This window comes from Echeneis naucrates, chromosome 7 (assembly GCF_900963305.1).
Source record: "Echeneis naucrates chromosome 7, fEcheNa1.1, whole genome shotgun sequence".
In the NCBI taxonomy this organism is placed as follows: Eukaryota; Metazoa; Chordata; class Actinopteri; order Carangiformes; family Echeneidae; genus Echeneis; species Echeneis naucrates.
Window position 1 is genome coordinate 5,695,914 of NC_042517.1, and position 22,348 is coordinate 5,718,261.

Genomic DNA, 22,348 nt, shown 5'->3' on the forward strand with positions numbered 1-22,348 from the left:
CCCTGAAAAATTCACCCACACACAAACATGCACAGACACACCCCCTTTCATAGTCGAGGACTGAGGACTGTTATCTTGCTTGATCTTGTTTTTTCTCTCAGCGCTACTGAATGTACAATGTGTGATGTATGTATAACGAATGTATAAAGTGTAATTTTGTTATGTGCCCAAAATTACAAATAAAATGTCCTATCTGATTCTGCGTGTCCTATTTTACCAAAATAGGTTTCATCTATTTCACTCAAGATGAGTATTGATTATTTTAGCCTCCTTTTTTCAGGTTCATCATCATCATTTTGGAAAATAGGCTTCTTCTCTTTCACTATAAACCTACAGTCAGTAGCTGTAGCTCAGCAAAGCTTGTGGATATTCATTGTGTTGGTATTCTGATATTCTGTCAATTGTCCGTCCACTGTGATGTGATTCCTCTGTGGGTGTGGTTTCTGTAGAAGACTTCCTCCAGTGCTCCTGATGGACAGCGGTCATAAATTGCAGCCACTGGAGGGCTTTTCAAATTGAACATCAACATTTTTGCAGATTTGCTGAAATTATGGATGTTGTAATTTTTTTTGGCAGGCCCATTTTGTCGCCCTCAGCAGAGCCGGGTTATCTGTTTCCCAGTGGTCCCAGTTTTAATGGGAAGTTAAGTTACCTGGCTGCAAGCCATAACTTCTTCTACACCATATGGAGTTGTATAAATCTTCCCATCTAACTCTGCACAAGAAAGCAAATAAGCATATCTCCAAAATGTCAAACTATTCCTTGAAAGAACCGTGCACCTCCTTGAACTTTCTCCTCATAGTCTGCACACACCGGCTCGTTGCTATCTTCCTTTTATAGTGAGGTTCGCAGCACCTCGCTCTTTCCAACCTCCCTCATCCCTGCTCAGGGCAAAGAGATAGAAGGAAAGCTAGAACAGAAAGAAATACAAGCAGGGATTCAGAATAGAAACACGGAGGGAATATGAAAGAGGAAGAAAAATAAAGTGAAAAAGCTAGACTGGATTATATGACAAAGATCCAGCGATGATGGTAATGTGGCAACAACCAGCCACACACAATATTCATTTCGAGCTGCTAATTGACTTCATTCGTAAGCTGTTGAAGTGTAACCACTTATGGTTCTGGTTTGAGATATGGCTCATGTAAGTGAAACTGGATATTGTATTTATCTTGTACTTTATGTGCTGCAATTCATCTTCACAGATCATCTGCAGAGGATAGTGAACTACACTGGCACTGGTGTTGGAGGCTTTTATTAAGCGTTGATCCCAGCTGGAGTTCCCCCAGTCTGATCCTCAGCCTTTAGTTGCAGTACTTTCCATATGAGATATAAAACAGAAAATAAGCCAGAGAAGTAGCTGCCAGAGTGTTGGAGTAAATGAAGTAAAAGTAAAAAGAAATCCAGTTTGCTCTATCTCTGGATATCTCTGTTATATTGTGTTATGCCCATCACCAATAGTCTTACAAAATGAGGAATCTCTTTGCTGATTTGCTCTGCACCTGTCTTTCTCTCCGTCTCTGATGCAGAACAGAAACGGGGAAAGTCTGTTCAGATCATCATGGAGTCACACAGAGGTCGGCTCCAGTGATGGGCAGCCTGTCAAGCTTCTGATGAAACCTCACTGCTTGGTATGATTATCACAGACAGATATAGTTCGCTCAGCAACACTAAGAGACTCTCAGGTTACTGACAGATTTCAGTTTCAGATTCCACCAGCAGCTCCAGGGACAGCTGAACCGCTGACCTGGAGTCAACTCACACAGCGAAACCATTTTCCATTAGTACTGTACTACCCGTAGGACATCCGTATTTATCTGTAATCCCATGAAAGTCACTCCCCACTGACTTCATCTTTCTGTCCACTCTCTTTACACTTCACTGATCTATCTATCTTTTCAGAAACAAATGAATAGAATGTCCTTATTGAAGCTCCAGGGAACTGACAGGTTGCACAGATTGAGGAGGATGAAGCGGCGATGAGGCTGGAGTTTAGGATTTTTCAAAATGCAGCGTGCAGGTGGAGGGAACACAACATCAATTCAGAGGCGAAAAGAAATGAACATCAAGCCCTCTGAATCCCGGGCTAAAACTACACAGAGAGTGGATTCAGTTTTGCCCAATAAGGTATGGAATGCTAAGACATGTCGGCCATGTGATGTGAAGAAGCAAAGCGACTTAGAAGGAGCCTGTGGTGGGGTGGTGGGGGGGTGGGGGGGGTCCTCTTCAACTGTCTCTGTCTGTGTGATATAAACCAGTTCTTCAACCCAACTCTGAACACATGCTTCGTGTCAAAAATTGCAGAACTTCTCAAAATGTTGCATCAGAGATGAGAGCAGTTTTGCCTTTGAAGCATGCATAACTTTGGGATGGGAACAGGAGACAATGGTGCCAATGAATATTAATTCATAAGGAACAAAAAGAAAAAAGACTGGCGTAAGATTAATTGTGTAGTATTTAATATATAGATGCAGCTGTAAAAGTGAAAATCACTGTTACATGAACTGTGTCATGAACACACAAATTTATATTCTCAGAGGATTTTGGGGATAGTAAACAGTTTTTATCAAGTGAACTGGAAGTACCTGTTTCTGCTCAGTGCGTGAGAAGTGCACGACCTCCATCTAGTGGCAATAAGGAAAAACGCGCTTTACTAACTTTTTTTTTTTTACATAACTAATAAGTTTTTACCCAAAAGCATATAAAATGCCCCACATACCTCTTCAGTGTTGAAGACTGAACCCTCTGCGTCACAGAAGCGTCGCCTCTGTTGGTGCTTCGCGGCGAAGCTCATCCATGATGCTTCCTCGACTGGGTTCTGATTCTCATCCCTCCACCACCTCTCAGCAGCTGCTCACACATCACAAGGTAAATATTTCTATTGTGTTTGCTGGAAAGAAAGATGAACAATTTCCCAAGATTGGTTACTCTGATTTTACAGACAGTCTGCTACATTGTGGGAGTTTTTTTTAGATTTTTATAAACCCATATGTTGTCTCTGTGCCTGGTGTACATTACTGTAGTATTTTCATGCTGTACTACTCCTCCTGATTTCAAAATGAGTCCTTCAGGATGTTACTATAGCTCCTCTTTCTTCTTCTGAAATTTGTTCAGAGATCTAGTAGGGAGTTTGAGACCCAAAACATAGTCACATGATCATGTGGAAAACTGTGTCCATTTCCTTGTAAATGATATTTTTTAGGAAATGCAAGAGATCTGATCTGCACTTACATGCAAAAAGAAGTACTTATTTTTTGTAATAATAGGGCGTTATGGTCACTTCAGTATAAAACGGCCTTGCCCTGTTTCAATACATTTTGATGCAGAAAGAAAAAGGTATGTGAGGAAAATGTCAGCGAAAATAAAGCAATAATAAATAATAAAACAATCTCAAGAAAACAAAAGTGTTAAAAGACTCAACGACTCGTTGACCTCTGAAAGAATCGTTGCAGTAGGGCAGGCTGTAGGACGTGTTTGGAAGTGGTGATTCAGTGAGCGTTTCCAACCTGGCTTCTATGTTCCCCTGCTGCAGGTGCATAGGAGAAGATAAATAAAAGTGCTGATGAATGACTTTCCTCAAACGTGGCTTAAAGCCTGAATTCAGCCTGTGCACATCTGCTCACCTCATCTTGCTTGCTCCATGTTGTGCTGTTGTGTGTTATTTCTGAGAACTCCGTAGGGCCGATCTGGACTTTCCTCAGACAGGACCCGTCCGTCAGAGAGCATGCTCCTTCCTCCACCTGCTTCTCCTGAGAGGACAGGCTGCTGGCCTTCTGAGCCTCTTTCAGGTCTGTGAGAGTCACACCCTGCAGGATATTCACACAACCTCACGTTTGCCAAAACTCTCACAATAAAATGAAGCTTTAGCTTCTGTAAGCGATTTCTATTTTACCTGTGTTGACCTGCGTGTCTGTCTGGCATGACGAGACTTTGCTTTCCTCTGAGACTCAGCGTCTTCGTCCCTGACTGGGGCCAGATACATCCTGGCACAGTACGAAACAGCAAAACACAAAGAGTTTGACTAACAAGGCGACAAGAGTTGTCCACAAGGAACATGAAGTTTTGGCAAACAGTGCAAGATATTTGTGTCTACTAAAGTCTTTTTTTGGCAGTTGTCAGTTAGTAATCCAGTTATACAGAACAATAGAAATAAATTTGGGGTATAAATGAAGGAAATACTGAAAGAATTTCCCTGTAATGGCATAAAAATAACTGTAACAAAAGTAACATTTCTCCTACTTCCTGCTGTGTATCTTAATTTGTGACCACATGCTGCATCAGCAGGTGCATCGTCCTGCTATTTTTCAGTTCTGAATAATTTCTCCCTGTAGCAACATCAAATTAAGTATGCAAGAAACATTGAAAGTACATTCTACTGTTCATTTAAGACCTTCAGCATAATTAATGCCTGTGGCTTCACCAACAGAAACAGATAGGGCTGACCAAGCATTAGTGGCAAGGCTCTTATTGCCCTCCCCTCCTTTGCTGCGCTTTTGCAGTATCGATCTCTCAGTTGTGGAGTCGTCCTGTATCATGACTAAGAGTCAACGGGCTGGTCAGCAGCATAATGTGCTCAGCATCGAATACGGACTCCATGACCGTGTTTCATTCGATGGACTGATGCCAGGTAACATTACAATAGAAGTATCAACCACTAAACAGGTTGGAGCTTTTAATTATCCACCCAAATTTAGATAACAGAAAAGGCCATGCACAACAAGCTGCTCCTCTTAAACCACAAGATGAGATAATTAAGGATAACAGATAAGCTAAAATAGTTGTGGAGAATTAACAGCTCCTGGCCAATAATAACTAATGTACATAGAGAAGCTAATCGAGTAGATCAAAGAGAGGAACTTATTTCCAGCCCCTAAAGTAACGCCATCCAAGCTCAGCTAAATCAGAACGAGGCCTGCAGCACTTGAACTGAGCGTGGTTACCACACAGTAAAATGACAAACACAAATGGCTTGGAGCCTTGCCAAAACTGCCGTTTGTTAGATTGAATCTCTGAAAATAAAACTGGAGAAATTAAGAATCCAGGAATAGAACTGCATGACTCAGTTCCTTTGAAACTTACCGAGGAACAATTGTCTGCATGGTCAGCGGCTGAGACACTGCAGCAGTGATGGGCGGGAGAGGCTGAACAAAATGACTCTGTAACAGGCTGGAGTGCAGGGAGGGAGAAGGTGGGGGAGAGACTTCCTGCTGATCTCGATGATGCACACACAATCAATTCAGACTTTCCGTGCACCAGCGTTTGATGCAAGCAAATCTACACACACACGCACACACACACACACACACACACCGGTGCAGCAAACAGTCTTCTGCTCTGGGCAATCAAATTTCGCAACAAGAATTGTAGCAATACACACAATATCAGTGTGTTTTAGTTGGCATTTGCTATAAACTGAGCATAATTTGAGCAGCTGAGTCAATTTTTGCTATGTATGAAAAATTATATTCAATAACAGAGGACAGTGTTGCTTTATTTATTTATGTATTTATGTATTAGGGCTGCACCGACACCACTTTTTTCCGAAACGAGTAGTGAGTGAGTACTCACTGACACACATAAAGTTACTTTGATTTTTTATTTTTTCTCCCTCCCACAGATATCGTCTCCACCTCAGTATGATTTTCTTGTACATGGGTGACTGTACATGTGACAAACACATTTAAGAAATTGTCATACATTGACTTCAACATCAATGCTTTTATAAACATGGCACTGCCACACATACTGTAAGATTTCAGTAAAACTTTGTCATCTACTGAGTACTGACATTTAAACATGATTTTTTCCCTCCTCTCGAGAGTTTTGCTGGACATTTTATTACCTACAGCGACTGATATTTTTTTGTATGACTCAGTCATGGTCAAAACCAGATGAATACAGTACCGTAAATGAAGCTAGACATCCAGCATCCTCATATGCGCAGAAACCCAGCGGAGGGGTCGCTGTAGTGTACAGAGACAATTTGCTTTGTAAGCCTGTTCCCTGGGGGGAATTCTCCTCCTTCAAAGGTTTAACATTTTGAATTAATAAGCATCAGCCTATCTTATTCTGCTTACTGCCCTCCAAAGCCCAATGACACATTTATCCCTGAATTCTCTGACCTGCTCTCTGTTTTTACCTGATTATGACCCGGTCTGCATGGTCGGTGACTTGAACATTCACGTTTGTTGTCCAGGTGATGTGCTTGCTGGGGAATTTCTTAATCTGTTAGAATATTTACTTTTGTTTTACGTTCCACAGCGCCCACCCACAAGAAAAGGCCATATCCGAGATGTTGCTGTTTCATATGGTCTGAAGATTGATAATGTAGAACTTATTAACACCTGTATATCGGCTCATTTTAGTATTTAACTTTAACTTTTATTAAAACTGCTTTCCCGTATTTCCTGAGGTATTTTTTAGACTTTAGATTGTTTTATGTAATTTTTTAAGCAAATACTTTTGTGCTTTTACTTAAGCTACTTTTACTTGTATTGGAGTAATATTTGGAGTATCTGTACTTTTACTCAAGTAGTGAAGTTGTGTACTCTGTCCACCTGTGACAATCAGAAGTAGGGTGGGCTGGTCTGGGAGAACCTGGTTAAGATCCAGCAGCAGGTGATGCTGCATTCTAAGCAACTTGAAAAAAAATGAGCTCCAAGTTGTCAAACTCGGCAATTACTGCTTCCAAAATAAACATAAATGGCTGCTGCACATGTTTTAGCATCCAGCAAACAGTGGCAATTTTTCATTGAAGTCATTGTTGGAGATGATGGAGAGTAAGTTTATGCAGCCAGGGGAAGAGGTCCTAACAACAGACAAAGGACTTAGAATAAGTGGCGCTGGGCGTGGATAGATAACCAAACAAGCAGTTTGGTTATTTATTTCCTATTTTGTATTTAGAATAAGAATTAAATAGTTTACTATTGAACCCCCCTGGGAAAAAATCAGGCTCAGGATTCTTTCTTACTTTAAGCCCTGGAAATAAAAAATAAAGGAAAATATTGAACAACCTGAAACAACACATGTAAATTAAATAAATACCAAAAAAAGAAGAGGTATTTAATTGATCATGCACAACTGTACTCTTTGGGCATGTCTGATACATGTAACACCTGAAGGGGGCACTATTGTCTTAAACACTGGATCGGTCCCCCCATAGGCTGTATTTATTTAATAGAGGTAGACAAAAAGGCTGAAAGGTGAAAACGGTACCTTTTATTTAATGACCCTGAGAGGATGATATGACTGATTGCAAAAAGAATTTCCTTTGTCAAGGAGTCCATCAAGAAAAAAAATTATTAATTCATGGTCTCATTTAATAGTTTCAAGTCTTCTTCCATACAACACCATATGGTCGTAACATTGCTTGAGGGCTGGGCTTAAATGTGGATAAAACAAATAGTCTTTATCACCAGTTTCATACCAAGATCCTGTTTGAGATGTCTAGGGCAGAGAGCTTGTTGGTAAAAAAATAGCTTTACCTCCTTCTTCACTGAGTTTGTTACAGCAAAGCGCTGATAATCCACTGACTTTTTTCCACCACAGATTCTTGTCATTCATGCTGGAATAAGCAGAAACAAATAAATGTGTTCCTCTTGTTCGGTCTTTAAGGCTCTGGGGGTCAAGAAGCTCTTCAGTCATATTCGTTTCATCATCCACTCCTCTCAAAGAAGGAGGTGACATGAAATCTTTGGAGTACTTTAACCCCCATGTCTGAATATTTCTCTGTCAGATAGTAACAGACACAATCACAGTCACAGACTGACAAAAAGATGGAATCACAATGTCACAGACAGATGCGGTCAGAGACAAAGACGTGCAGAGACAGGAACAGTCAAACAGATTCAGGCACAAGCTTTTAGTTATCCATAGTCAGGCACAAGGCCATCAGACACAGCCAGAGAGAGAGTGAGACAGAAAAAATCAGATTCTTTTCTTGCAGGAACTAAAAGGTTGTGTGCGTGACCACAGTCTGAAGCCCTGGGGAGATTATGGTAATCTGACCGCTGACGGAAAAGCATTCAATGCAACTGCAATAAACTGCCAGTCTGATGGGTGTCCGTAAGAAGAAAAAATTATTTATATCTTTTTCAGAATGAATGCTGACCAAAGTTAAAACTTTGTTGTCCATATTTCACATTTTCTACTTATTGCATCTTGTAGCGGAAATTATTGATTACTGAAACAAATGAAGCAGAATCTTAAAGCTGTAGATTTACATAGTAGTATGAGGGCCAACTGATAGGGGGAAAAAAACTGTAGATTTTGAGAGTAAAGCCATAAAATCACATCTCCACAAGACTAAATTTGAAATATTATGAAAGGTCATAATTTTAGTGGCCACCCCCTTCAGTAAAATGAGGGTTGTGGAGCTCTTTGTCAAACTTCATTATAAGTTTCACAGATAAGGAAACGGTTCAATCAGACGCAGACAGAAGTCAGAAGAGGTCACAGACAAAAATAGAGGCGTACGCAATCACACACAGTCAAATATAGACAGTCAGAATAAAGTTATAGGCGAGGATAGACTGGCAATCAGACGGATACAGTCTAACACAGACACAGGCAGTCACCATTAGTCAGAGACAGACACAATCAGACCCAGAGAGCACAGTACGAAAGTCACACAGTGAGACAAACAGAAACAATCAGACACCGTCAGACAGACAGTGTGTTTCATATAGAGCAAGCAATCTGAAAAAGAAGAACACAAACAGTGTTAGTCTGACACAAAGAGACAATCACAGTCGGGAGCAATCGGACAGGTAAATAATGACAGATACTGTCAGACAGATGAACATTGCCAGAACAATGTCAGGGCAGCCAAACGTCCTGACACTCATACACACTCAGGTGTGACAGAGTGGAATCTGAAATGACAGTGGGAAAGTGTGTGTCCTGGACCAGCTGTTGGTTCAGCACAGCTGCGCTCAGCTGCAGGACTTAGGTCACCTCGGACACTTTTGCTCGATATATTTACCTTTCCTTGGAAAGTTTCCTGATTGATTATACAGAGCTGGATTTTTCTAGTTTGATTCTGCCACAGAGACACAAGCAGCAGCAGCGGCCAGGCTCTTATGCAATCTCGTGCTGCCCACCTCACCATATTTCTGCAGTTACGAAAACTCAGAGGCACGGAGTGGAAACAGTTGAAGAGGGCCAGTATGTATGAGCAGACCAGTGAACTCCCCACAGAGCAATCCATCAACGGAGAGCTCTGAGAGAAAGTCACTCTTAACGTGTTTTCTTTTTCTCCCCCTTCTTTTTTTTTTTTTTTTTTTAAAGGAAGAGGAGTGCCACCACATGTGACATCACAAGAAACTCGAAACCATAACTTTGAGCAGCCCTCCCTCTCCACTGCTTGCTGACACATTTGCTCCCCTCTCCCTAACCTCTCCCTGAGACACTGTCTTTCTCCGGTGGGTTGCAAAAACAGGACAGTGTTATCATCTCACAACCCAAACTCTGCAATCTCCGACCTAGGACTTCACTACACAAGGTCTCCCTCTGCTACAGAGATTCTCCTGGGCCCGTTTGTAGAAGTAAGTCCTCTGTCCACCAGCCTGGGTTGGAGTTACTACACTGCCACATGTTTTGACCGCTTGCAAGGGTCCAGTCAGGAAACCTGAAGGACCATGAGAGCTTTCTCACAGACACCAACTGGTGCTTTTGTCTGAAAATTTGATCAGAATGATAAAAGCTAGCTGTAGGACAGGTAATACAATTTAGTTGTGCTCCAAATTTGATCAATTGCTGCCTTTATTTTTTATTATGAATTTATTCAAAGTAACTTAATTCAATATAACTTAGCTTGAGCATGATTCTTGACATTATAACTTAGTTTCACTCTATTAACTAAGTGTGGTTTCTAACTTATTATTGTTATATTTACATTTATTTGTATGCATCTCACCATTACTTTCACTCTTTCATCCTTTATTTTGCTACACTTTTCAACAATTGACTTTTTAAATGATAACCCACAAATCATGATGTAAAACGAAAGCAAGACACGTGAGGTATTATGTACGCTCAGAGTTGTAGAAGGTCTATGTTGGAGGTTTAGACTGAGCCAGGGTAGCTGTCCCTCCTGCGTTATGTTGTTTTCATGTTCATAACATTTCACTCTAGTTTAGAAACAACAGTTTCTAAACCATTTCTCCAACTACACCTGTAACTAACTAAACTGTTTTATGCCACCTGGTTTCTGTGTCCACTACACTGGGTAAAGTTATGGTGGCCCTGCTAGCTCAAAACACTGCAACTGAAAAAAACACAACCAAATACACAACATCCAGCAAGTGCTAGAGATTATGATGAAGATTTTTATAGCTGTTGGTTTCTAAAATATTCTCGGCATACCAACAGGTAAACATTTCCTTTAACACCTATGATTCGTGCCCCAAGTTTATGTATTCGACTGTGTAGTGAGTATTCGCAGCGTGTTTGAAGGAGTTGTAGGCATTTACACCCTGTTGTGTATTTGTTTATGTGGCAGATTTGCAGCATGCTTGTGTATTTGGTCATGTTATGTTTTTTTTTTTATTTCATTGTAAGTACTCATAGTATGAGTGAGAGAGAGAGAGTTGTGCCCTTGCAGCCATCATTGTATGAGTGTAATTTGTCACAAATAGGAAAGTTAAATAATTTGGTCTTTCTTGTGTTAGCAAAAACATGAGTATTGATTTTCGGAGATTGGCAGCACATGCAGCAGATCAGACGCTGTTTACAGCTGTAAATGGGATTTTGGACGAAAACATTTGGCAACAAACTCCGGTGCCTGATTGGTGCAGAGGTTGGGCGGGTGTCTATGCATCACAGTAAGATAAATAGTGTCAAGTGAGCCAAAGGGAACCACTATCGAGATATCCAATACTCATTAAAACAGAAATACAGCATCATTACCTTGAGACGCAGAAATACCCATTGTGCCGTGTCTCTCTGACAGACGTTGTATTTGAACATGACAAATGTTTCAGATTCTATTTCTCCACCTTGGTGGTCTTCAGTTCAGTAGCTGGATCAGATAAAGAACTTTAGTCTCTCAGGATTTGAATGCCTGCCTCCTCCGCTCTCAAAGAAACAATCTGAGAAAGGTGAATTTTTTTTATATATTTTTTTTAGCATTTTCCTGATGAGAATCAGCTGTTTTCTTTGTTGTGGAAAGGATAAGACCCCTGTGTAGAATTCAGCTCCAGGTTAAAACCGTTGACATTTGAAGGAACCAGACGATAAGAAGACTCTCATTAAACCCACACAGCTTCACCCAACCCTTGAAATAGACAGAAGTAGTACCCAAGTAAGTACCCATTTCCGGCATAAGACTAATGTCTAACTTCTTTTAATATGAATAACAACATGGAGATATTTTGCCTGTCAGAGAGTATGGACTCTATTTACAAATAGAGTCCATGTGATAACCAGTGTACAAACTGTGAAGGTAAGAGGATCCAGCTCAGCGCTGTTTGAAAAGCGAGGTCGCACTCAGCTGTTATCAGTCCCTTTGAGAGGCCTGCAGGGAAACAGACTATGTTGTTTGAGTTCTCGTCTCCCATCTACACAGGCATGTCCCCTATTAATACAAAATGTAATTTTAATAGTCTTTGTTACAGTTCTGTCCAAGTGTATTATTACAAGCAGACAACATTGTACCAAGTAATTAACTGTAGGAAAGTCCACTGTCTTAACGTCAGAGTGTTTGCTCTGAAATATTTTTGGGGTGGGGGACAGTGTGGGACCTGGAGGCTAGAGGGCTGGAGCCAGTCTTATCGGATATTGGGCAAGAGTGGGGTAAACCTGGACAGGCCGAAAGACTATAGCAAGCCTGAAATATAGAGATAAACAACCATTCATGCTCTATTTACATAATTAAAACCCAAACAGCCGCACAATTGTTACTTACTGTGTTACACGCTGTTGTTAACGTTGCGCACTGTGTTACTGTTACCTACTGTGTAACAACTCACTGCATCACTGTGTTGTTCAGTCCGTTATTCGTTGTCACTGTGTTACTCTGTGGTCCGGGATGTTGAAGAAGACTCCCAAGAGAAGCTGGTGTGCTAAACCTCCTCTGAACACAGAGAGGGTCTGATTTGTGACTGTGACATTTTGACTCGACCCGAAAGGGTGAGTGAGAGGCAGGAGCAGGCGGGCGAATGGATGTTTCAGGTTTATGTTGAGGTTTGGCATATGCACAAGTAAAATGTAACCAGACCACAGGAGAGCACAGGAATTACTGAGGAGTGGAGACAAAACAGCATTAAGCAGATGGTGCAATCTGACTTAGAGATAGTGAATATGAGCAGGTCAGCAGGAGCTGACGAGTAGATCTGACACAGGTATGCTGAGAAAGCAGGTGAGCTGAGGTCACGATGAGTTTGCGCCTCCAACCTAAAGGCACAGAGATATAGAGGAAGGGAAGTGGGGATGTCAGAGAAAACCTGAGGGACAATGAGATAATCAGCAGATACTGAAGAAGTGGTCTCACTTTCTTTGAGCCAGATGAGGCTCAATTATTTTGTCCAACGGAGCTATGGAGGCTTAATGGCCTCAACAAAAAGAAGAAAGGTGGTGACTATGTGTGCAAAGACAAAGTTTATGACCGTGCGTGTAATATCGCCTTAGAGATGCTGAGTTTGGCTACAATGACATCAGGTTTTATGAGCACTTAAAGACGAGTCATCTGCTTTCAAAGACTTAATGGATGTTTAATAAATTTCTGTGAGAAACACCTAAATTATTGCTAAAATCAGAGCAGGTAAGAGAGAGCAGGCTTCCACCATCCTGTGGCCTAAACCACACCTCACATGGCTGTCCATGACCTTTTCCATCTCCCCAACAGTCGCACTGCTTCTGTGTATTTATTTAAAACTATTTTCCTTTAAATATTGTAGATACTGTTGACTGACTTTAGGCTCAGTGTCTTTCGATCAGTCAATCAACATATCATCAATATATGAAAAGGATAGAAGTTGCATGTAAATTTCTTCTGTTTTTTTCAGATTTTTTGAAGTTTTCCATCTGGAAGAAGTGAATGAACCAGCAGTAACTGAAGTATGGAACTGCAGAAGCTGTCCAACGGTAACCCCCACCATGATGCTGCAATGGAAGAAGGGTACGCCTCCTGTGTGCCTTAGACAGTTCAATCAATAAAATGAATATTTTAAAGTTTTAGATTTAATTTCATTTGTTTTTTTGTGATGGACGTTAAAGGTCCCAACCTGAGAAAGAAAAGTTTCTGCAGCAAAGTGATGGATCGAAGAGACCTCAGTTCACAGATGTAAGTATCAAGTTCATGGTGCTCCTCCTGCCTGTTGGCTGCCGTTGCTGCTATGATGCATCAGTCTCTGTTTAGATTATCCATTTTAAATCTGTCTTAGTGTCAAATGAATTGCTCAGATGTTATTTTCACCATGTCGCTGTCATTTGTATTTTCTGCACAACTTTTTTGGTGTTGGATTCAAATAGTCCAAAATATTGATACATCTGATACCACCAATGACTGGAACATCAATTTATTCCCAAAAACACAAATGTCTTGGTAAAATAGTGGCATTTTATTTATTTATATACTGCGAGGAAGATGGTGGAAGGTGTTGCATGTTGAGTCCTGATGAAATGTCACGAAGTCTAATGTAAAACAATTATTATTTTATGTCATTTTCAGTTTGAAGGCAAAACCTCCTTTGGGATGTCTGTGTTCAACCTGAGCAACGCCATCATGGGCAGTGGCATTCTTGGCCTATCATACGCCATGTCAAACACCGGCATCATTCTCTTTTTGTGAGTATAGACGTGCACTTTGGTACAGAGTACAACACTCACATCCACGCACACATTCTCGACCTGAGTGTTTCCCTGAAAAAGACCGTCAGTAGACAAACAGACAGTACAGAGGAGCGAAGGTAAATATTACACAACATCTGACCACTCGCACCACATCATGTCACATCTCACTCAAATGGAAGGAAAATGTCTCCAAGTGTTACAACAGCAAGTTTTTAATTCCCCTAGTTGATGCTCAGATGGTCAAATTGATTGTAGTCGTTGCATTAATGATCCAAAATAACTTATGTGTGATTAATAATAATTGTGGATTTGAGGTTTTCATGTTTTCTTCTGAATATTATGAATTTCTTATGTATACCCAATCGTATTATGCCACGTGCAGAATGTCACCCTAACCCTAACCCTTTCCTACATATACATATAGGGTGGAAATAATAGGCCATTCAAAAATAAAACAGGAATACTTGGCTCTTGTCAGGTCCCAGACAGATTGGGCTCACAGAGCAGACTTGACACAGGCAAAAAGTTTAGTGTCCTTTAATTTACACCAACGGTTTGGTACACAAGAAGTTGAACGATCATGCATCTGTATCAGAATCAATGAGCAAAACTCACTGGTCAAAAGACAAAAGACAAAAACTCATAAACAGGAGAAACCTCCACAAGGACAACATCTGGACCTCTCACACTGTTGAGACAATCTGACAATCTGAGACTGAAGGGAGGAAGAACACACGTGACACAGAAAGAGGAGAGACGACAAATAAATACAGTTGTAAAATATTAGGCCCAGTAAGCAAAATCCTGTCAGTAGGAAGCTTGACAGGACGTGGTGGATGACACCTTCTGAGACCGACAGGCAGGAGGAGGAATAAAACAACAACACACGCAGAGTTAAGTTTGCAGAAGAGACTGCTGTTTGGATCAGTTGCACAAGGATGAAGAGTTAGCGGTTAGCCACGGCGGCTGTTGGTAGTAGGTGATGCTTGTTTGTACGGGTTAATAGATGTTCCCAGTGAGTGGTGATGCAAGAGAAATGTTTTACATCCTGCATCGCACTTAAAGTAAACCTTTAGTTTACTTTAGTCATTTTAATATACCATAGTTTTTTTCAGACTAAAATCATTACGGTATTTAATCAGCTAAAGCGAGACAAAAGTGTAAGTATTTCAAATGATTAAATATGACTAAAGTTAAATGGCACTTTCGTCAAAAGAAAAAAATAATAATTACAATTTTTAATTTGGAGTGGAGGAGTGGTGATGGCTGGCATTAGGGGGGTGACTCTGGGACGCCAGTGTTCACGGTCTAGCCTTCTGGAGGTGTTGTGGGCCTAACTAGACGAAACACCGGTGAAAGGAGGTTCCCACCTGATGACCCCATAGACATGATAGCTATCACCGCTCACTGGTCTAGTTGGATGATCGTGATGACCTTTTCTGTTTTACAGAATCCTGTTGACATGTATTGCTTCTCTATCCTGTTACTCCATCCATCTTTTACTACGCAGTGCTGGAGTCGTGGGTAAGGCTTCATCACATTTAGAAAATGCCAGAAAAGTTTAGTTTCATGAAGCCAGTTTCTTTGTTTTTCCACTTATATAAGGCTGACTCAGCTAGCACCTCTGTGAAGGCGCCTGAATGTCTACAGTGTCTTCACATGGTCCTGCTACTTCTTTCCAGGTATTCGTGCTTATGAGCAGCTGGGCTTCAGAGCGTTTGGTCAGCCTGGGAAGATTCTGGCAGGTATCATCATAACGTTACATAACATTGGAGGTAAGACACTGGTACATTGATAGGTGTGTTATTTTAAATGTACATGTCATATGAGTAGGTGGAATAAATGACAAGACATTGCTGTTACTAAACACTCTTTGTTCATGTTTCCCTCTCCTGCAGCCATGTCCAGTTACATTTTCATTGTGAAATATGAGTTACCACTGGTCATTCAAGCCTTCCTTGGCCAGACATCCAACTCTGAGTGAGCACTGCTTATATCAAAATAATACATCAAATTTTATATCAGCTTCATCATGTGTGTTCATTAAGAAGAAGGGGGGTTAATCTGTCCCCAAAAAACAAACAAATAAATATATATATAGGGATTTTTCTTTTCCAAAAGCTAAATATCACAGTTTCAACAGTTGTTTTTTTTTTTTTTTATTATATTCAAACAGGAAGAAATCATGAATTGTTTATGAGCTGCGTGGCTGTCCACACACTGCCTTAGCATAAGACTAATTATAGCTTATTTAATACACTACTTTTTTTATCATGCATTGGCTGACCTGATTGAGTCCAAATTTCGTTCCATGCGCAACCATGAAAATGACGGTAAACAACCTTAAACCTTGTAATTTTGATTAATCTGCATTTGGTGCTCTCGTGACACAGCCAGTTCACATATATTATCAACTGAATGGCAAATACATGCTGTTAATATTTGGTAAAGGGGTTAGGGTAATCCAATATCTGAGTTAGGGTGCCATGTGGGCAAAAATGTTCTGGGCAGAGAAGTCTCCCGGCCAGCCACCCTCTTCGTTCCATTTCCTGTCACTGAGCAAGCGTGTTCGATGTCTGCTGCAGTAATAGGAGATGATGCAAGTTGCCACACGTGTGTGCAACATGGGCAAAATGCAATAGGGCTCTCACACTCTAACTAATAATAACTATTGCAGCAGCAGGTGTTGGGCGGCAATTTTTAAAATCTAGTTTAAATCTTTTTCGTAGGAATCACATGACGATACTTCCACAGGCCACTTCATTAGGTCCATCAGTTCAACCGCTCTTTAACGCAAACATCTGAACAGTCACATGTCAGCAACTCGATGCATTTTGGAAAGCAGCGTATGAGTAGGGGGAGTATTTTACCTAACCCTAACCCTAACCCTCAAAGGCACCACACTTCAAGCCCAGAGAGCACCTTAGCCGTGTGATTGATTGGTAGATTTGCGTCATGAATGTGCAGCCAACAAATCTGCAGCTGCCCGATGCTACCAAATTTTCTAAAGAATGTTTCCAGCCCCTAATTGCCCCTAAATGAATCTATGCCACAAAGAAGTTAAGCAGTTATGTAAAGTAAGCCTAATTAAGTGGCCAGTAAGTGAACATAAATGACTTACTTTCACACAAATGGAAAAATGGTAATTTTACGTTGGAACAGACATAACTTTTGTTCTTTCAAACTTGTGTTTACGCTGTTTTTGAGTACAATTTATTTTGTGCACGCGTGTGTCTTTTGCTTCGCGCATAGAGGGTGGTACATGAATGGAAACTACCTCATCATCATCGTCACTGTCTGCATTATCCTCCCACTGGCCCTGATGAAACACCTGGGTATGTCATCTGTTTGTGTAGAACAAGGCCATCAAGTGTTTCAGTCTTTCAAGGGAGAAGTTCCTTCACTTTGATGGAATGAAACAGAATTTGATGCAGAGGCTAAATACTGGTTCTAATACATTATTCAAAAGAGTGCAGTGAGATGTCACAACACGGAGTAACAAAAAGCATGTGTTTCCTTGTGCTCCGCAGGGTATCTTGGATACACCAGTGGATTCTCTCTTTCATGCATGGTCTTCTTCCTTGCTGCGGTGAGTCTGTGGGTAACACATAACTTCACAGACTATGAATGACGTGTGTGATTTGCACATCTGAATGAATCACCACTAAGCCACAGTGGTGATTTATTTATTAACAGGAAACGACATAAAGCTACACCAGAGTGCCTGCGCATGAGCAACAGCGGTTATCTTGATAACTGTCCACGTCTGTGGACAGAAACCACGCTGGCATCCAGAGCTGAGACTTCAGGTTGTCTCTGAAGTCACTGAACTGTTAAATAATATTTGAACAAAGAACTCTGAAAGTGAGAACCACGAACTGTAAACGACAGTGGATGTGGCCTGTGGCATTTACTCCAGGTTTCTGCCTCTTATGTCTGAAGAGAAACTCAGAGTTTAATAACATGTGGATGGCCAAAACACAAAACCTCCTATCCTATCTAAAAATACACTCCTTTTTTTTTTTTTTTTTTTGCAGATAGACAGAATATGAGCAGCCTCATAGTGAAATCCACCATCGGAAAATTCTGCATATAGGAGGTCGATGTTGTGTTGTATTGTATGAGGTGTTAGCACAACACAAAAATGGTGCCAGTGAAACTTGCACCCATTCATTCAGTATCTATACATTCAAACTTGCCATATGGCAAATTATGAACACATTTGCTGTTGAAATGTAATGTGTAGAAGACATGGTCTCATATTCATATTCATACAGTTATATTTTTAATCGGAACACCTGCTTACTAAAAATCTCAGGAAGAACAAAAGCAAAGAAATAACATGCTTCTCGTCACCGCTTTCCTGTTCAGCTAAATCCAAATGATACGAAACTTGAATGAAATCGTAAGATTCTGTTAGCAATAGCAGCTTTCAGTTTATTCTCTGTGTATCATGTTTAACTCCTTCCGGCTTCAGCCAGATTGACAGGGGTGAGTTACCTTCGCCAGCTGCCCCAGCGCCCTGTGTGACCCTCGGAAGTTATGCAGTGGCTACGAGGGGCAATCCTAAATTACCTCGATACAGAGACGTCCGATGCCTAATGATGATGTCTATTTTGAAAGGCTCTATAAAGGGCCAAAGCTATGCAGTTTTGTTGAAACTCTTCAAACTCTTATTCCATTTCACAAACAGGTTATCTACAAGAAATTCAACATTGCCTGTCCTCTGGAAGTTTTTGGCAACTACTCCATGAACACAGCTATCCAAGAGGACACGTGTACTGCCAAATTCTTCACCGTCAACCAGGAGGTCAGAGACGAACTTCAGCAAACTCAAATAGTCAATAAGTGTTTGAATGCTATCTGTTCATTCATGATGGCGTCTGTTCAGAAGACTCTACTGTGCTCTCAGCATGTGTGCACGTGGTCAGCAACAATTTGTGGGGGGATCAGGTTACATGGCTGGCACATGGCTGGATGAGCTCAGAGTATGTATACTTCCTGGAAAACAACCTCTCTGACTTGGTTTGCAGACGGTGTACACCATCCCCATCCTGGCATTCGCATTCGTATGTCACCCCGAAGTGCTTCCCATTTACACTGAGCTCAGCAAGTAAGACGCATTATCCCGCACTTCCACAGCATGTGAAAATATACACCATTTATTTATTTATATTTTTTACAGTTCCTTTTCTGGTTTTTTTGATTAAATCTAAATGTGTTCTTTTCCTAAAACTCACAATCAAAGAATTAATCAGATTTACCATATACACCATTCTGTCAGCTATTACAAGTTCTTTGACAGTGGTGACATTGATAAAAAGTCAGACAGATGAAGGATCAGTTCAGTAGGAGTATTTTAAAAACTGTATTTAGTTAATGCACATTGTTTCACATGAATATATTGCCATGGTTAACTTCAAGCTATCCTGAAATTTGACTAACGATAGCCCCGCCCCTCTTTTTTGGTCTTCTGATGGCGTGCCCTCTATTGCTGATTCACATTTATTCCCCTGAAGCCCGACCAAGAGAAGGATGCAGAATATTGGCAATGTCTCCATCTTGGGCATGTTTGTCATGTACTTCCTTACTGCCATTTTTGGATATCTGACTTTCTATGGTGAGAACTTTATCTACTTTTTTTTTTTTTTTTTGCAGCTTTAGAGCCGCAAAACATGGAAAGCTTTCTCAATTCAGTGACACTGAAATGGTTGCTTAGAGTTTGTGCCGTTTGTGTGTGTGTATCTCCAGACAACACCGAAGCAGAGCTGCTCCACACCTACAGTAAGGTGGATCTCCTGGACACTCTGATCCTGTGTGTCCGATTGGCTGTCCTGGTGGCCGTCACCCTGACTGTACCTGTGGTCTTGTTTCCTGTGAGGACACATTGAGGACACGCACACACAGCTAGCTGACATACTCTGACAATGACACTCAATGCGCGTGTGTACTAAATGAAACAGATTGGCACATTTTAATCAACTTCCAAACACAAACACAAACACAAGGAAGGCAGCAGCAGGCAGGCGGTAGCAGGAGGCAAGGAAGGAAGGGTCTGGAGGTCGCTGGAGCGGAGACAGAGAGGAAGACCAGGAGGGAAGTTGGGGGCAGATCCAGGGAAAGCAGACAGGCTGTGCTGGTGATCCAGGCGGCTTTCTGAAGCAGGAAGAGAAGCAGAGGCAACAACAATCAAAGTGTATTCAAGAGTCAGCTCAGGAGATGTGGGAGCCAGCACTGTAGTGGACTGCCACGTTAACCAGACGATCTGACGAGCCAGGTAGAAATACTGCAGCTGATGGGATGAGGTTCAGGTGTATTACCAGTGCTGCAGTCTGTGCATTGGATCTGCACCACAGAGAGACAGGAACAGGGAGAGAGGGCAGGGAGGAAATCCCTGGACGTCAGTCGTGGCAAAAACAAAGGGTGTGGTCAGTGTTGAAAGGGTCAAACTTTATTTAAAAATGTCATAGATAAAGCATCTGCAAAAACAATAAAATGCCTGCAGTCGTAGGAAAAAATACAGAATTATGTCTTTTTGATGCATTAATGTTCATCATTTGTTTGGACATAGCTGATATGTTTTTGAGGTGATCTAATATCTTTGGTCTGATCTGTCAGATCCGCCGGGCTCTGCTGCAGCTGCTTTTTCCAGGAAAGCCCTTCCACTGGCTCCGTCACATCAGCATCGCTGTGTGTCTGCTGTTTGCAGTCAACCTGCTGGTCATCCTGGTTCCCAACATTAGAGACATCTTTGGCATAACTGGTGAGTTGACTTACAAGTTCAGCTCGGGGATGCTTGTAAATAGAAACATCCCAATGATGAAATCTTATTTTAATGTTTTGTGTTTTATTATTGAATGAAAATTTCTACATGAAATGTTATGTGGAAGATTTTTCCAGGTAAAAATTCTGTCTCAACAGGTATTTAGGATGCGGTGATTTATTGAACTTCCTCTATGTGTTCAGGTGCAACGACTGCTCCTAGTCTGATCTTTATCCTTCCTGGACTGTTCTATATCCGCATCATCCCCACCGACGAGGAGCCCATGAACTCCAGACCAAAGATCCAGGTGGGTTCAGCTCTCAGTGGAAACTTTCTGAGGACTGGAGAAACTCGTTTAGTGACAAATCTTTGGCTTTTCAGGCTGCTTGTTTCGCCACAGTGGGTTTCCTCTTCATGATCATGAGCCTGACGTTCATCATACTTGACTGGACGAATGGAGACAAGCGCAGTCTTGGTGGCCATTAACGTGCACCCAAAGCCCAACAGCAGCAGCAGCCCTCAGCTGCACCTCCTCCAGTACTCTGGAAAGAAAGTATGTTTCAACCTACAGCTGGAAGGCTCAGGGCTTTGTTGGGACTGTCATTAGTTACATGGACAGTCCAGTCCACCACAGTGTGGAGAGGAGACCAGTCCTGTCATCCACGTTGACTTAGACCGCCATCACCTATCACAGGTGGTACTGCTCATTTCTACATGAGGAACTGATGAAAATGTATATCCTAGAAGTCCCTCAACAACTCAAAGCCATTTTCCTTAACAGGAGATAATGTGGTGTAAATACAATATTAGATGCTAATTGAGCAAATGTCTAAATTGAAGAAACATCACTTTCATTGCCAACAAATTTTGATGGAGTAAAATTATTTGCTGGTCCTGCTTGACTGAAACGAAAAGATGTCCTATTGTTTGTCATCATCATCAAATTATTTTATCTGCACAGAGAGACAAACGGGATGACAACTTCAGTTTAAACCTAATTCTAAAGACAGTATTTGACATAACTGAAAAAAAATCCTTAAACCGTCAAAATCTGACATTATATTTACATACCAGTGTATTAATTAGGTGTAATTCATGTGTAACATAAAGTATAGTAAATGGATATTGCTCAATAAAAATTGCTAAGGATGATATCTGTCCATTTTCTTTCAGCGGTGACAAATGCGCCAAACTTTTGAATTATTATTATGTTTTTTTAATGTTCATGCCAATAATTACAAATTCATATCTAGGATTTAGAAATGACCTAGAAAATACATTGTTTCACTTGCATTAAATAAAATCTTATTTTCTCTGGGATGTTAACGTTTCACAATAAGTTTGCCTGCTGTTATTGTAATGTTGGTGGTAGTGGCAGGTATACTTTCAGTACAGTTTGCCTTTTTGACTACTGAGGTGACAGCAAACTGACACCTTGGACTTCTGGGCACTACTACAGGATAAACTCATATCACATCAAAAACTTTATATGTTTAGCACTTTTCATGCAAGCAAGCAAGCAACATAAAGTGCCTCACAGGTAAAAGTTAAAAAAACAAACAAAAAAAAAAAAAACAAACGCTCATATGTGCTTACAAAGTATGTCAAAGATGTTTTCCTGTAATCTTCTCTCCTCCTGCTATTGTTCTCGCTCTCTCCCTCCCGTCCTTCCTCTCCTCTCTCAACCCAACCATTCTTGGCAGATGAATGGGTGTTTAAAAACGAGTAAAGCTCAAAATCCTTAAAATAGTTTTTATTTCCATGCATTGAGAACCCTGCACATTATAATCTAAA

The 22,348-nt window shown here is 41.0% G+C and overlaps 1 protein-coding gene across 1 annotated transcript; it reads left to right on the plus strand.

Moving 5' to 3' along the window:
- Window positions 1-9,381: 9,381 nt before the first annotated feature.
- Window positions 9,382-21,706, plus strand: LOC115046120 (sodium-coupled neutral amino acid transporter 3-like). Its single transcript, XM_029506267.1, has 16 exons — window positions 9,382-9,545; window positions 13,005-13,117; window positions 13,216-13,282; window positions 13,670-13,785; window positions 15,242-15,315; window positions 15,474-15,566; window positions 15,690-15,771; window positions 17,044-17,126; window positions 17,322-17,380; window positions 18,485-18,601; window positions 18,825-18,904; window positions 19,311-19,411; window positions 19,543-19,667; window positions 20,410-20,554; window positions 20,758-20,861; window positions 20,936-21,706. Exons 2-16 carry the CDS (start codon window positions 13,059-13,061, stop codon window positions 21,038-21,040), a joined length of 1,410 nt encoding a protein of 469 aa, XP_029362127.1. The 5' UTR covers window positions 9,382-9,545; window positions 13,005-13,058; the 3' UTR covers window positions 21,041-21,706.
- Window positions 21,707-22,348: the final 642 nt, after the last annotated feature.

What these genes read in the sequence shown, in the direction of transcription:
- LOC115046120 (XM_029506267.1), top strand. Translation starts at nt 13,059, where the DNA reads ATGGAACTGCAGAAGCTGTCCAACGGTAACCCCCACCATGATGCTGCA. An exon ending in GGCCCTGATGAAACACCTGG is followed by an intron (nt 17,127 to 17,321) that starts GTATGTCATCTG and finishes TGTGCTCCGCAG; the next exon opens with GGTATCTTGGATACACCAGT. An exon ending in TCTTCACCGTCAACCAGGAG is followed by an intron (nt 18,602 to 18,824) that starts GTCAGAGACGAA and finishes CTTGGTTTGCAG; the next exon opens with ACGGTGTACACCATCCCCAT.